General features: G+C 34.6%; 1 protein-coding gene across 1 annotated transcript in view; it reads left to right on the plus strand.

Annotated features, from left to right (window-relative positions):
- The window catches only part of LOC110457967 (aminopeptidase Ey-like), a 28326-nt gene extending 12857 nt beyond the window's left edge, over nucleotides 1-15469 (plus strand). The window contains exons 8-21 of the mRNA XM_021509486.1: nucleotides 938-1072; nucleotides 1226-1291; nucleotides 1569-1634; nucleotides 3361-3527; nucleotides 4790-4887; nucleotides 5547-5683; nucleotides 6129-6184; nucleotides 8248-8395; nucleotides 8712-8785; nucleotides 9865-9969; nucleotides 11390-11554; nucleotides 13291-13431; nucleotides 13712-13793; nucleotides 14123-15469. Coding sequence (XP_021365161.1) covers nucleotides 938-1072; nucleotides 1226-1291; nucleotides 1569-1634; nucleotides 3361-3527; nucleotides 4790-4887; nucleotides 5547-5683; nucleotides 6129-6184; nucleotides 8248-8395; nucleotides 8712-8785; nucleotides 9865-9969; nucleotides 11390-11554; nucleotides 13291-13431; nucleotides 13712-13793; nucleotides 14123-14281 — 1599 coding nt within the window. The 3' untranslated portion in view covers nucleotides 14282-15469. The remainder of the gene's footprint in view (nucleotides 1-937; nucleotides 1073-1225; nucleotides 1292-1568; nucleotides 1635-3360; nucleotides 3528-4789; nucleotides 4888-5546; nucleotides 5684-6128; nucleotides 6185-8247; nucleotides 8396-8711; nucleotides 8786-9864; nucleotides 9970-11389; nucleotides 11555-13290; nucleotides 13432-13711; nucleotides 13794-14122) is intronic.
- The last annotated feature ends 1572 nt before the right edge of the window (nucleotides 15470-17041 follow it).

Raw genomic sequence — 17041 nt, forward strand, 5'->3', positions numbered from 1 at the left:
ATAGTATGTATACAGCTCGTATCTTAGACTAGTGTAGCGCTGTGACCCAGGATACGAAGATAGTATGTATACAGCTCGTATCTTAGACTAGTGTAGCGCTGTAACCTAGGATACGAAGATAGTATGTATACATCTCGTATCTTAGACTAGTGTAGCGCTGTAACCCAGGATACGAAGATGGTATGTATACAGCACGTATCTGAGACTAGTGTAGCACTGTAACCTAGGATACGAAGATGGTATGTATACAGCTCGTATCTTAGACAAGTGTAGGTCTGTAACCCAGGATACGAAGATAGTATGTATACATCTCGTATCTTAGACTAGTGTAGCGCTGTAACCCAGGATACGAAGATAGTATTATACAGCTCGTATATTAGACTAGTGTAGCGCTGTAACCCAGGATACGAAGATGGTATGTATACAGCTCGTATCTTAGACTAGTGTAGCTCTGTAACCCAGGATACGAAGATGGTATATATACTGTTCGTATCTTAGACTAGTGTAGCGCTGTAACCCAGGATACAAAAATGTTATATACTAGTCATATCTAAGACTAGTGAAGAGCTCCCATCTGGGAGTAATAGGCGGTATGTATTCACTTTCTATCTTTTTGTTTCAAATAAGTTTATTCGTAATGATTATCAAGAATATATCACTGCTCTATTTATATATTAAAATGTCGTTATGTGATAACTGTTTGCCTAAATGCCTTAAACAGATATCTTGCTATTCTTATCTTAGCTTATTTTTAGCTATTTGTAAACCATATCACTTCATATGCTTGAGTGAAGTACAACATTTGATTGAAGTTGATGAATAGCAATATATGCAACCAAACAAATATTAGCGAAATCGCAATACAAAGAGGTATTTTAGCGACTGTTGCTATTATTTATAATACAGCTGAACAAGTATGAATATTCATGAGTTGTAGATGGACCTGATTAACCTTTATGTGATTCAACCAGTAATGGACGTAGACAGCGTTGAAAATGTAACCCCTGTCTACAGAGAGGCGTACACACCCGACCAGATACTGTCATTGTTTGAAATCATCACTTACTACAAGGTTTGATCATACTGTTATACGTATCTTGAGTGATTCAATCCACAATGCTAGCAAAATTTGTTTCATTAGTAATTTTCAAAATTATTAACTTTATTTAAGCAATGAATGTTTTGGCAAATGTTGTTATGATATTTTATGGTTTGTTGTACATAGGGATGTGCTGTTATAAGGATGATGTGGAACTTCCTTGGACCAGAAACCTTCAGGAAAGGACTAGAGGTATATGTTCTACTGGCACGTAGTCGATATGACTGCTATCTACATTTAGTTTATATCATCCAGTGATAAAATCACGTAATGTTTCAATACCCTGTCTTTTTTCTATTTCCATTTAAAACAGTAGTTGACAATTTTGAAAGGTTATTACAGATTATGTTTTTTTTATATAAAGTTATCAAATTTGGCAATATAATTCCAATTTATACCGAACAGAACAGATGCGTTGTTTAACTCGCATAATTCACGAATGTAATGCATTATTTTACCATTGTTACAGGGCTATTTGAATGAGAAAGCCTATGGAAACGTCGCTCATGATGACTTGTGGGCGGCCTTACAAGCGGTACGTGACTGTTTACAATATATATAATTTGTGAATCTTCCAAACAGAATATCGCAGGTCAACGTCGTTCAGAGCAAAACCTTGTTCCAGTCTGTATACATGTGTGAGAAGAAATATGGATAGACTTGTAGCTTATCTGTTCCTGTATTCGTAAAAGGCTGATAAGAAGTTTGTTAAGGGATATTACAAGGAAAAGATACGATACCATTTGAATATGTCCATACTTAGATGTTTTATGTAGCAGAGCTTTTTCCTTACCTATAAATATATTGTAGATAATTTCAATTTTCCAAAACTAATTTTAAAATGCACTTACACTCGTCATGCCGCTTCTTTACAACAAACGTGTCGCCATTTTTTCCCACCGTTAACTTCCTGTTACTTTATAGTAACATTCCAGTCTCGTTGCTTATTAATTCTATATGCATCACAATTGATTCATTTCTATCTTAAGACTGCTCTAAACATCGTCATTTTCCTGTATAGAAGCATCCTGATGACGGATTAAGAACTTAGTAAAGGTCTTTTTACTTAATGGACACAAAAGAAAATAATGTTTGTCGCCATAAGCTGATGCCATATTATGAAATATATTTATCTGCAGAGAGTTAATAAAGTCCTGATTTCTTTGTATTATGGAAAAAACATACAATACTGAGTTTGAAGGAATATATCAAAGCAAATGCTACATATTAAGCAGTCGATTCTTTGCCTTTTTGGACTCTTCGTGTCTGTTTACAGTATCTTGATGAGAGATCTTCAATATAGATGCCTCAATGTTTTCTTAGTCTTTCGGCCCTCAGTATCGATTTTGATATTTGATTCCGTCAGCGTGTGTTAATGCTTCGGAATATTTTTCAGTTAGAGATGTTTTATGAATGTATCGGTTTATTTTACTAATATAATCAAAATTGAATGCTGGACGGTTTGCGGATTGGAAAACAGTACAATTTCTAGAAAATACATCATGAAATTTTAGATAGGATTGCAAGATTTCTAGTTATATTATACGTTTACAAATGGCGACAGTACCGAAATCTTCAATTGTGTATACCCTTCATCCTACACCAATGATTACGTCGTTGCCTTATACATTGCATATCGCATAAGGAATATTTAATCTCGGACACAATTATAACATCGGTTTCTTACATAACATGGCATTTCTTTCTTTATTTGTGAGGGCGTATAATACACACGCGAATTAAACTAACTTGAGTTACCTCCCGTCTAACACTAAGCTCTTGTTTTTTTTAAAGAAATTACTAGTATGCATTTGATTTGCCTGTGTTAGCCCCTTTCACCGATAGTCTTTATTTCACATGTAGCCAAATACTATTTCAATACATAGTAATAAACAATAGTTTTATGGACCATCGCCAATACATGTATAGCAACAGCACACTTTTTGAATGAAATTAGACATTCGACGCAATACATCTCAGACGCTGATAATTGAAGTTGTGTATATCAGGACATTGCGGTTCAGGGATTCCAAAACCTCCGTTCAGACGTTACGTTCTCCAGATCTTACCAGTATTAAAAAAAAACAATATCAATGCTACCGATTAAATGAAACATTTATCAGTTCATAATCAAAACATTATATTTGAATTATATAATGAGTGTTATGTTTTTGTGAAGAAAATTCATAAGCATTTATATATTGTTTTACCCCATCTACTGTCATCTTTCTGCAGCGTTGTCTCTATTGCATTATTTGTAGCAAGCAGTCATGGATGGGAATACTGATGTCAACGTAAAAACTGTGATGGACTCGTGGATATTACAGAAGAACTACCCAGTGGTGACAGTGAGGAGAGTGAATGGTGGCCTCTATCTGAATCAGAGTCGATTTCTTCTCAAGTCAGACAATACTACTGATTTCGCAGGGTAATATTTTTCAATCACTGGCACACCTTCGTACCTTTTTATATAGGTTGATATATCAAAACCAGTAAAACGTTCCTGAGTGACGCGTTGATATGTACCTTTTTACCTTCATCAGTCAGCTTTTGTCTGATGGTTTGATTTTAATTTTAACGTCCTATTGACATCTAAGATCATTTAAGGACATTTTTCCATGTGTGTTGTGTAAGCGTGCATGTTTGTACTTGCTTGAGACAGGGTATGTTGGTGTAATTGCCTCTGTGTGTTAGTGCGGATCTGATGCCGACGTTATAGTGCTATCGCACAGAAATACTACGCCGAAAGGCCCAAGCACAGTATTCCGACCATATTATACTGACAACCGGTGAACCAGTTGTTGCCTTTTTTTCTAAATGCTTAACGTTAAGTAGAGAATAGCTATTTCCATTTTTTAAGAACTTTGGTATGTCTCGCCTTGGGAAAAATCCCATTGCCTTCCTCACCTGGGCCAACATTAAAGCCGAAAGTGTGTTATTGTCAAGCAGGGCGTTAAGAAATAAAAGGTTATTAGAAGTAGAGTCTGATGAATGTGACAGAATACATATCGTTGTCACTGATTGTATCAACTTAAAGACAACGTCAATATTGTTTGTCCGGTATCACCACTCTCTACCCAGAGTTGACGTTCCTTTCACTGGTGAGCTTATCTGATGATAAAGTAGTCGATCCTGTCCAAAACCGCCATATTTTACGGTTTGACGACACATGATCAAGTGCTACATGATCAGAGGCTTATTAAATTGTAAGTAACAACAACTAAGCGTAGAGATTATGTCATCACATGAAGGGAATGTCACATTCACTTTCAGCTAGTGTTTTTGAGGGAGATATATTTTGTTTTGACATCGCGTTTTTCTTGATTCTTGTAAATACATATATCCTGTTTGTATCTTATGAAACATGAGTTTGCAATTTAATCAATAAAGAAGTTAATGCAGTGTCTATCAATCTAATTTTGGTGTTTTTTTATTGTTATGGGATATGTCATAGATATGTTGTATTGATCTGATTCAAACTAGCTCATTCGCAATTCGTTGTTGCACCATCATATATGCTGAAATATTTTATTTTCTTATTTTGGAATTGACGTAAGCTGTTCTGTTACAACCTGTTTGAAATTGCATTATTTGAACTCATATCAATGAGTCCTAAATATTCAAGGTTTGAACTATTATTTTTTCCGCTTTTGCAATATATTCAGTTTAAGTATTTTATATATTTTACAGATATGGCTGGAATATCCCATTCACCTACACTACTGATAAAGAACTTAAATTCGACCAGTCGGCAAGTGACATAGTTTGGATGGCACCAAAAGTACAAGGTTTGGTTTGGTTTAATTTGAGTTTGAGTGATATGCTAGTGGGCACATTTTCAACTTCCGACAGCAGTTGCAACTAAGACTTAAATTCATTGAATAAATGTTAAACGTCCACATTTGTAAATATTAACGTAATAACGCTATTTATGTGATGTTGTGTTAGCCATAAATTTGCAAAAGCTGATTAAACTAGAACACATTGATAAAGAAAAAAAATCAGCAGACACAAATGTTTTTAGCCCTAAGACAACATTCGAAAAGGCATCACCTAAGACAAAAACATGAAATATAAGTGAGACAGGAATGAAAAAAATAATACTTTTTCATTGAAAGAGAACCGCTCGGAGAATCATTCTACAGTGACATTTCAGTGAGACTTCAATTCATTCACCGCTGGAGACACATTTAAACTCCTCAAATTCAAAGGTTGGAATAGTTTATTATAAAAGTTCAGGGGTGAATGTGGTAAAGTGGTTTATTATCCATGTCACTTTTCATATATAAGTACATGCTGAGCATACATCGTCCTATTAAACCTATTAAACAGCTTTCAAAATGAACGGGGGGGAAAAACAAAAACGGCCAGCATTACAGGAATTTGATGTACCTCAAATTCAAATAAGAGTAAGGTAGCTATATTAATGCATTACCCTTGTTTCTAGTGTACGCTACCGATGCCAGCATCAACAAGTCAAGCGGATGGGTTGTGGGGAACATACAACACTATGGGTACTTCCGTGTGAACTACGAGCAGGAGAACTGGGACGCCTTGATAACTCAACTGAAGACTGATCATACGGTAAAATCAAAACAATCATGATGAGTAATCGCACCGTTTGTTCGTCAAGTTTTATTTTCTCATTTGACACACTGTATGATATAAAAGTCGATGCTTTTCATTACGCTTATTAGTGTCTTGTGCTTCTGTTGTCACCAAACAAGTTCTACGATGTTACATAACTTTTACTTGCACTAGATTTACATATTATGTGTCGTCGATGAAGAAGAAGATGCGTATCCTTCTGGAACTCCTGGTCTGATTCTCCTTGTAAATATCCTTGTAAATCTTTCATATTTTGCACTAGTTTTATCGGTTTTGAGCTCGACTTTTTTCTCGTTTTTCTAACTCTTTTGTATTTTCATGACATTTTTTGTTCTCCAAAGGAGTGAATTAAAATGCACAGTTATTCCTATTTTAAATACTGTACAATTGTAAAATTAAAAATATATTTTGATTGTTTCAGAAAATTCACGTGGTAAACAGGGGAACTCTCATAAGCGACGTATGGGCTATTTTCAAGTAAGTGATTTGATTTTTTGTTTTACTACTTATTTTTATGATGATCGTTTTCATTTTACTTTTAAAGCCTTTACACAGTTTATCATTGATCCCTCCCTTCCGTTTCCTTCATTTAGATTGACAATTACATTTTCATTGCGCAAATCGTCGCCAATGATATTCTGTAAAACAAAAAGGAAGTCCTATGCAGTAAATGTGTTTTTCCCCTTCGAATTGATTTTTTTTAAGGCATATAATAAAATGATAGACAATTGAAAATTGATATAAATAGCAAACAATGCAGAAAGTGCATTATATCAATTTGCATTAGTTACCCAACTCCCGATTTCATAAGACCTACACCTTGTGGTGATTCGATTATACTGTATGATACCGAAGGCCAATCAAGTCAAATAAAACTGTATGGGATTATCCATGGATATCCTTTACAATGCATATGTATATTGCAAACGTCCAGTAAACACATATTCATGTGTCCAAACGTTAGTATCGAACCTATAGCGATGTTTTTTTTGTAAAACAGCACCGCTTTGGTGTGCAGACAAAACCATATACTCACCAATATATACGTCACCAAAAAAGGTTTGTACGTCGTCCATAAAAAGATCTTGTAGAGTTGTTTTTACAAGAGAAAAGGTTGTAGTCTGATATAGTAGTATACATGTAGTATGGGGAAATCTCAACTTATTTGTTTTATCCTCATGTTTCCACTATAACGCCCATCCCTCTGCCACCCCCCTCACCCAGGGGGCCATACCCTCCGTGTTAACAGAGTTAATTCTGTTGCAACTTTGATTCTCTTTAGTTGTTGTTACTTTGACAATGACAATCTTCTACCAAGGGCTGCCTCGAAATATGTATATCTTTTCGCTATGTAAGAAATCTGTTCAGGGGCCTTAAACAAGTTGACCCCGATGCCAGAAGTCGCAACCCCACTTACTAGGACACTATAATTAACACTGTTGTTCTGTATGCCGACCAGGGTGGTCTAACTAGCTTGTCCGATTTGTGGTGAGGCAGGTTGGCGTTTCCCGAATTAATCTCGGTGTCCTGTTGATGCTACAAGAACAATCATTCCACACATGAGTATTGTTTACGTATACGTGTTAATTGTAATACATATGTGTACTTCATTTCAAATACAAGTGTATTTAACATACATATACATATCTTTACACATATGTTTAGAATGCGCCAATCAAGTCAAATAAAACTGTATGGGATTATCCATGGATATCCTTTACAGTGCATATGTATATTGCAAACGTCCAGTAAACACGTATTCATGTGTCCAAACGTTACTATCGAACCTATAGCGATGTTTTTTTTTTGTAAAACAGCACCGCTTTGGTGTGCAGACAAATCCATATACTCACCACTATATACGTCACCAAAAAAGGTTTGTACGTCGTCCATAAAAAAGATCTTGTAGAGTTGTTTTTACAAGAGAAAAGGTTGTAGTCTGATATAGTAGTATACATGTAGTATGGGGAAATCTCAACTTATTAGGAGTATATGTTTTCAATGGTACCAAGATGAAGGTCTGACTAAGTCATAATTGCTAAAAGGGGCCTTATTATGCAGTATGATGCAATGGCTCCTGAATTAAAAAAAATAAATAAATATGTGATATCTCATTAGAAGTTGCATTTTGTATTTTATAAATTGTAAAGGATATGGAGAGCTAGCGAATTTTGTTGTTTAATGTACTTAAAACGGAACATTTTCGGCCAAGTAGGAGTGTATTGTATACCATGGTATCAATTCAAAGATGTTGGATCATTTTTCATAAGTAGATACCATCCACTTTTCTATTCTATGATAGGTTGATGCTTCAGGCACGTGGTTCTATATATAGAACGCTAATTACTATCAGGGTCGCGTAAATTATTCTCCAAACTAGCATTACTTTTGAAAAATATAGACTCTAAAAATGATTTCCTAATAAACAGCGTCGCATGACATGTTAATTAAGTTTTGTTTTCGTTATTATTTTGTACATATAAACGGTTAAATTAATAAGCATATTGAATTGAATAACACTTGTTCTCTTGTCATTGAAGGGCTGGGATGGCAGATGTTGAAACTGCCTGGGATATGCTGTCCTATCTACGTCACGAGACTGAGTTTATACCCTGGTCGTACGCGTCTAGTGAACTCGATTTTCCGGATAAGATGTTGAGAAGTCGTCCAGCATATGGAAATTTTGAGGTCTGTTTAGAACATCATTCATGTTTATACACTACTTTATTTTACATGTCAATAGTTATTTTTCCATCTTGACCTTATTTCTCTACCGACACGGTTGTCATATCTAAAACAATAGTAAGCAGTTTATAAGAATATCTTTCTTCAATTTCTTCTTTGATACTAACGGGTTGTTTTAATTTCATGTTTTGCTTTTTTCAATATCCTTCATTAACGGAATCATTACTATTAAGATAATTACCTAGCAGATGCCATTCCAGTTATTTATGTGGTATTTTTTTGTAAATCAACTTTTGTTTTCTTTTAATTTCCACCGCAGAGATTCATGTTGAGTTTGCTTGAAGGCCGTTCATTGAATGTCACCCTGAATGATGACCGTCCTACCCAGCAAAGGTATTGCGTTAAATTGAATTAAAACTTGAGAATTCCACTACCGATGCTGAAATACTACTAGAGAAGTTTGTGTGCATACAGTTAAATTTGCTGATGCAGCTTGAAGAAGACAATGGCAAGGTTTCACGGTTGTTACTATTAGTCATTGGTAAAAAATGAAGGTTGCTGTTTGTTTTGTTGCTTAAAAGTGTGCCTTGTTGTGTTATTTTGTTGTCATTGGCCCGGTTCTCCATATAAAGACGTGACATTGATCGGATTTGACCTAGATTTGTAGGTCGATAAAATGCTGAATCGGCTTTCCTTTCGGGACCAACTAATATTATTTTCCATTTACTTTTTCGCAAACATTCTTTCATTGTTTTATCCTCATGTTTCCACTATAACGCCCATCCCTCTGCCACCCCCTCACCCAGGGGGCCACACCCTCTGTTTTAACAGAGTTAATTCTGTTGCAACTTTGATTCTCTTTAGTTGTTGTTACTTTGACAATGACAATCTTCTACCAAGGGCTGCCTCGAAATATGTATATCTTTTCGCTATGTAAGAAATCTGTTCAGGGGCCTTAAACAAGTTGACCCCGATGCCAGAAGTCGCAACCCCACTTACCAGGACACTATAATTAACACTGTTGTTCTGTATGCCGACCAGGGTGGTCTAACTAGCTTGTCCGATTTGTGGTGAGGCAGGTTGGCGTTTCCCGAATTAATCTCGGTGTCCTGTTGATGCTACAAGAACAATCATTCCACACATGAGTATTGTTTACGTATACGTGTTAATTGTAATACATATGTGTACTTCATTTCAAATACAAGTGTATTTAACATACATATACATATCTTTACACATATGTTTAGAATGCGCCAATCTAGTCTACCATGATACATGTACCTATTATTACACGTGTAAAACTTTTCAAAAACACAGCATCATTATATACGTATATTAACATGGTACATGTACATATACATTGTATACAATAACACATGCTAAGGTATATTCAATGCAGGGCTGTTTCGAATTACACATGTCACTGCAATATTGCTTTTGATCGCCCTGAAATGTTTTTGTCTTATTTCCAGGTCCCTTTCGAGACTGATGTTTAGTCTGTCGTGCAAATATGGTATTCAAGAATGTGCCATGCGTTCAAAAGAACTTTTTAACGACTGGAAAACCTCGGGGACACTGTAAGTACCTACCGAACAATTCTATACTGACTTGGGTACTTACTTAATTGTCTTTCATTACTATCACTTTTCGATACGTAGGCCTGGGAACGATGCATACCAGATTATTCTTAAAATCTTAAAACTCTAAAAAGGCACCTGCGTAATGTATTACCCGTACAACAAATGTTAATATACTTGTTGCAACACGATCAATCATATACAACAAAATAACTTTATGGTAAACCGTAAGTTTATTTTGAAATAATTGAAGTAATTTGCAAAAGCTCCTTAGAAAAGTTTATTTCCTTCTAGCCATACCAGATGCCGTCTTTGTTTTTCGGTGGAAAATATTTTCCCGCTGACCCAAATACAAATATGGTGATGTCCATATCGCATTGAAATGAAGTCACCTTTCAGGTTTCATTGAAATGGTGCTGAGAATTTTGAAATGAAGCATATGCTATCATGAACCTCTTTGTGAATATTTTTGTAAAAGGAGTTCCTGAACCTTGAACACCTATTTGAGATTTGAGACAAGTGTGTTCCACATGACACAATGTGTCTTGTATAGTCAGAAGTGGGAGACGATATCGTAAAGGTCGTCCAGTATTCAAATAGGAATAAATATAATGGTTACATGCCACATTCATGCGGAATAGGAATAGCAGCGTTGATCATTCTGCGATTGACGTCAGCGAAATGTTTGTAACATATACAAAAAACACAGGGCCAAATTGAAACACAAAACAAAAAACAAAAGTTGATTCAAACAAAATACATAGAGGATATTTAATGGTGTCTTCAGTAATAACAAATATATTTCACGAGTGTGGTTAATATTTTGATATTTTTCACAAGTCACAGCACGAGTGCAACATATCAAAATATAAGCCACACGAGTGAAATATATTTGTTATTACTGAAGACACCATTAAATTTTCTATTTATTACATTGTAAAGCATAAAACATGAAAAATGTAATACATTAAAAAAGGGCGGGAATCAGAAACGTAATAATTAGCGCCATATTATAATGACGTCACGCTTGACAACAATGTGTTTACGCCATTTTAAATGGGATACTCAATGCAATTCGACGTTTTCTGCTATTTTCTGGTATGATTGCTTATAAAAATGTCATTACTGGTATATATATGTAAATACTTAAGTCTGTGTACCAAGCATTTACCATAATAACCACTTATTCTACCGTCGCTTCATGTGAATCTGTGACAAAATATCGTTGCCTTTGAATGCAGCGATTGGAAGATACCGTTATGATTGGTCAAATCTAAAATATCACTTTTGATATTTGTCACAGTGTGAAAGATATCAATTTTATCAAGTTGATAGAATCTAATATTTCACAGGCAAAAAATGTAATAAATTGATTTAGTTACCTAGTCCGTTTATATATAATATTTGTGTTTTGTTGTAGGATTCCTGCTGACATCAAGGAGACAGTATTCTGTAAAGCAGTAAAAGAAGGAGGGGAAGAGGAATGGGATTACATGTTTAACCTTTACCGCAATGGACCAGTCACGGAACAACCAGCCGCACTCACTGCACTGGCTTGTTCAGACCGTTTGTGGATCATCAGCAGGTCATTGTCTATAAATCGATATCACTATTGAAAGTTTGGCATGTATTCCCCCACATTGACCTATCGTAGTCCGCTGCTCGTAGCTTATATAAAAAAAACGAAAAACTACTCTAATTATATATTTATAGTAGGATTGAGTACCGTACATAGTTCCCTTTGTTATGTCAGTAGTAATTGTGATACCTTATGTTCATATTCACAGATAATCCCTAACGGGCTAAATAGTATACAACCGGCCTTCTTTGCAATTCATACTTAGATGAAATGGAAAGACATCTTTGAGATACATGATTCTCACTTTGCTTAAGTTGACATTGAAATAACTTAAACTGAAAGCTGAGACAATAAGCCCATTATAGTACTTGAGATATTTGTTTTTTCTATGCTCCTATTTTACGGGAGGTATTATGTTGTTGTGTTGCCTGGCTGGCTGGTTTGACGGGGACAATCATTCACCAATTCTGATAAATTTATCTGTCATGGAACGAGTGCAAGAACTGTACTTGGCTCTGGTGCCCATTTAACACGTCATTGCTTAAGGTAGCTAAGAGTCTAAATAAAGACGAATATTTAGACAGAGTCCATAACAGGTGTGATGAAACAAGGGTGATATAATTACTTTATTTGGAGTTAAACGGTCAACTAACTGACAGTATCTTATTTCCTACAAATTACACCTTTGTACTAAGTGTAAATTTACATATCCGATGATAAAGTCTGTCACTACCAAAAACAATTATTTGTTGATTAACGATACGAGAATATAATAAATGACACTGACACTTTTGTTTCGATCAACCACGGCGGTATTAGAATAAACTCAGATTGGAATATGACGTCAGCGAAAATGTGGAAATCTTAGGTACGGGTTGGTGTCTCTTTAAAGCTACGGAGTCTAAAATTGAACTTAACACATTACAGTGGTTTCTTTAATTTAGTTTTTTCTTCATAAGTCATTAATTAAATGACAAATGTAAGGATAACTATCAAAACAGAAATTATAATTAATTGCTTTTAAGAAAATCAATGCATAACAGTTATCATTAGTGCAAGGACGCGTAAAGTTAAGCGTGAACTAGCGTATCGTAGATATGATATGAAGACCGATAAAATGACCGCAAGGTAAAGGCAGTTTTCGTTATGCGTTTCTTTCTTTCCCATGGAAAGTCATCTTAGAAAGTTATTCGTTATTCTGAATAACGAATAACAAATAATTGTCCAACTTAAGTGTGCCCCAACCGACTCGTGCTCAGGATAGTTATGTGATTTTTAAACTATTATTGTAAAATTGTAAGAGGTAGTTAATAGATATATCTTGTGCAGATTCATATCTTGACATTTACCTAAGTTATAACAGTAATAGTTACCTCGCTTCAAACGTCTTAAACAGACGTGGCATCATAAGTTTCTATAGACGTAAACATTTCTTGTCACAGTATAATGCCAATCTCTCATCAGGGCCTTAATTGATTCACTAACCCAGAGCATGCTCTGGAGTTGTCTGTTTGCACATATATCGCCTGTTACTTTACGACTTCCATCCAAGTAGAATCACAACATTAATTTATTTCCATTATACGTGTTAACTGTGTCTGAGGTCGTCGGTGAATTAATATATATATCATATAAATATGTATAATTGAAATTAATCAAAATAACATATTTTTTAAATAATAATTCATTAAAATAAATTGTTTTGTATCAGTTTTAAAGTAAGTACATTTTTGCTATTTTAGATATTTGGAATACATACTAGATCCATCTAAAATCAGAAAACAAGATGCCCCCATTGCCTTCACAACACTCCAAAGCAATCCTGTAGCCTTTTACCCGGCTTTTGAGTTCATGTTGGAAAAATGGGAATTCCTGGTGGTTGAGTAAGTATATATGGTGGCGGAGGTTTTACGTGTGTTTGTGGTACACTTGGTGTTGCTATTTTCTCAAATTATCGAGGCCGTGTTCTTAATATAGTGTATCTAATCAGGTTAAGTTTATCGGTAAGTGTGGATCACGTGCAGGGCATTTGTCTGTAAGGTTAAACTGTGCCTGGGGTCGATCGGTACTAATAATATTCGTTATTGTAGCCATTTCTATCAAATATAATTTGATGCGATATGATGAACAGTATTTAAATTTATTATATTGTTATGTTAACAGCTATGGTCTGGACGTGAACTCACTGAATAACATTATCGTCAGCACAGTCAGTGGAATGTATACAAAATATGATATGAGCAAGGTATGTATATTTACCCTTTTAGCTGTTTTAATTAACCATAAAACGTGTTTCTTAATAGGCATACAAGAAGAATAAATACTATTGAAATTATATATATTATTTTTCCTTGTTTTCATACCAAATACTCAAATCTGATTTATCGAAACATTATTTTCATTGGAAACTATGAAAGAAAAAAAACAATAAGCGGACGATTAACTTTAATCTTTGTAATTCATTATTGTTTGTAAGATTGAACATTTATGGTTGTTGTGCAAATATGATTTTACATATGACACTTTGGATAGTTTTTTTTATCACAAATCTTATCTCCCTTTTTCTATTTCTAGATTGAAAACTGGCGAGACGAGATCCAACCGGATGACGCCGCTTATCTTCACGGCTTTGACTTTGCACTTAACAGAATTTCGGTCAATATGGAGTGGCATACCAAGTATTATGAACAAGTGGCCAACTGGCTCGAAAATTTTGTTGCGTCTGAGCAGTAATCATTGATACAAATGCTTGAATATAAAAGCATATTTGACTTCCAAGAATAATCAGCAATATGTAAATAAGTGTTACGCTATTTTACTAGATTTTCTCCAATAAAGAATTGATAAATCACAAGTTACATGTTTGACCTTAGCGTTTAAGTGGTTTCCCTCATCTGAAAGAAATGCCAATCAACAATATTAACCTGGCAACATTTTAATCGTTAAAAGATTACGTTTAATGGCAAGAACATGTACTTCTGTCTAAATCTTAGACACTCTTCAACGGAGTGCTGATCACTCAGTAGAAAAACATTGACATTTCTGACACGTCTACAATTGTAGTTATGATCTCAACTGTGATTAGTGAATAAGAGGTTCCCCAACGACACATAGCTGTCAACCCTCCCTCATAAGGAAGGAGACTCCCTCAATTTGACCAATATTCACCAATCTAACGCCAAACTCCCTTAATCAAGTCCAAACTCACACAAACTCTAAATCTGCATCCTGTTATCAAATGATCTCATAGATACTGCAGGGTTTGTGCAATGATCCTAACAGGAGTGTCCGAATCATATTTGTGCTTTTTGGATTTATTTTGATACTTTAAAAGGGAAATATAAATTGAGCACAACAGTGTCAGTCGCCATTCACGCACGTTCTCCCTCATTTGAAATGTAGAATGAGGGAGATCTCCCTCTTTGGAAGTTTCAGAGGTTGACACCTACAAAACGAGAACTGATTGCTCATCATTTTCGCGTTGTATCTAACTTTAGTTAATTTCAAATTTGTAGCGACATATATTTAACAACGTTTGCTGGGAAAATGAAAAATTTGGAAAGAAAAACTCAATACTCCATGTAGGTTAACTAAGCATCTTTTACTATGTTACTATTCAAAAACTAACTTATTAGAGTTAGGTACACGTGATAGCCAGCAATTCAGCACCTTATTGCTCCCGTTAGTTCAGCTTTGGTTCTGGACACGAGGAAAATACCACTTGACATTACTCCGATAAAAAAGCGCTAAAATTATTAAAACATTGTATTTAAGTTTGTTTTTTGTTAAAATCGACTTTTAAGTAGACTGCACAAACTGCAGCAAAAAACAACTGTGTGTAACCTTCTTCTCTAGCCGAGGATATGTGCTTAGCAAGAGGTCGCCATCTTTGAACGATTTTTGAGGCAGACAGGTATGACATTTGTACATATAGATATATAATATAAATATAAATTCATATATATTTGTACACATATATAATATATATATAAGCACTATCGTGATAAAATATTAGAAATACTGTCTGAGGAGGTGTTCTATCAAGTCACAACTGAAAACATTGATTCTGATACAATGGAACTTATCAAGAATATTGCAAATCGATGGAGAGAAGGTCTAAAAGTTTAAATAAACTTATTTTAAGTATTGGTTACAGAGATGTAACACGGGAAAAAAAGGATTGGAACTGAAAAGCAAATATTCGAATTTCCAAAAACATGCATTTTTGTTCTTAGATATCACATACGTTTTCATGTCTAATGTCAATTACTTCTAAGACTACGTGTACGGAGTCCCAGATTTTTTTAAAAAAGACAACAACATTTCCTTATATATTTAAGACATATGGTTCGTTCCTTACAACAGAAACAAAGAAAAAGAACATTTGTAATGCAATAGGTATCTGTATTGAAAATCGTGTATAGTCATTTTTATGAAATAAAATATACATATCACATAGATAAAATGCGTAAATGGTTTTAAAACATCTGAAAAAACCCTCGAACAAACGATTTTTTTCACATTATACAATTTATACACAATGATGTTTCACATTTTCTTCGTATGAATACTCTAGTAGTATCAGAAATCCAATCTATATATTTTTCCTGTACAGGTGAAGCTGGTAGTAATTGCATTTTGAATAAAATGAATAAGGCAGCAGGATTCAGGTGCTCCATTCATTCAAAACTAATTTGAGGATCTATTATTTCTGTACATTTCCAAAATTGATAGATTTTGCATATTTTGGCCTAAAAAAAGACGCATTGATTGCATGAATCAAAATGTTGAAATAAATCGGATTATGCCCTAATTTTTAAGATCCTGTTTCAATGTTAACATATTTTCATATTGAGGTAAAGATTTGGAAGATAATTAAATTTGTTTTATTTCAATCGATTTCATGAAGGATATGATTTTTGAAGTTTATTGTTATTTATAATATTTATGACTGAAGCCAATGAGATATATTGTAATTTTTGAAGAATTTATTTTTACAAATCAGCGAGTATAGTCCATCTTTATCTTTTCTGCACTCAACGTGATAGGGTAATTAAGCTTAAACTAGGATTACGATGTCCTTTACGGTCTAATACTATGTGATTTTTGAGCCCGATTCAGATTGAGGGTCATTAAAATCGTCCTGCTTCCGTTGTTTGTGGTCCGTCCTACTTCTGTCCTCAAACCAGTCTTGTTAGCGTTATTTCCCAGAAAGTCAGGGGGTCTTTTTACAATTTCATGTACAAGATTCCCTTGCTCTTTAAATGTCGCATCGAATTTGGGGGCTGATAGGAAAACCAAGATGGCCGACAGGCGGCACGCTGATTTGTAATCTTATTTTTAGTAAATCTCAATCTATCGTAATGGTTCCAGTCATAAACATACAAAGCAAAGAAAACGTTATCGTTATTTCTCAGAAATGTTTTATTGGGTAATATACAAGTCCCAGGGACATAAATAGTAAACGCAAGTATGATTTATTGGAGTAAACAT

The sequence above is a fragment of the Mizuhopecten yessoensis genome, unplaced genomic scaffold (genome assembly GCF_002113885.1).
Source record: "Mizuhopecten yessoensis strain PY_sf001 unplaced genomic scaffold, ASM211388v2 scaffold9385, whole genome shotgun sequence".
In the NCBI taxonomy this organism is placed as follows: domain Eukaryota; kingdom Metazoa; phylum Mollusca; class Bivalvia; order Pectinida; family Pectinidae; genus Mizuhopecten; species Mizuhopecten yessoensis.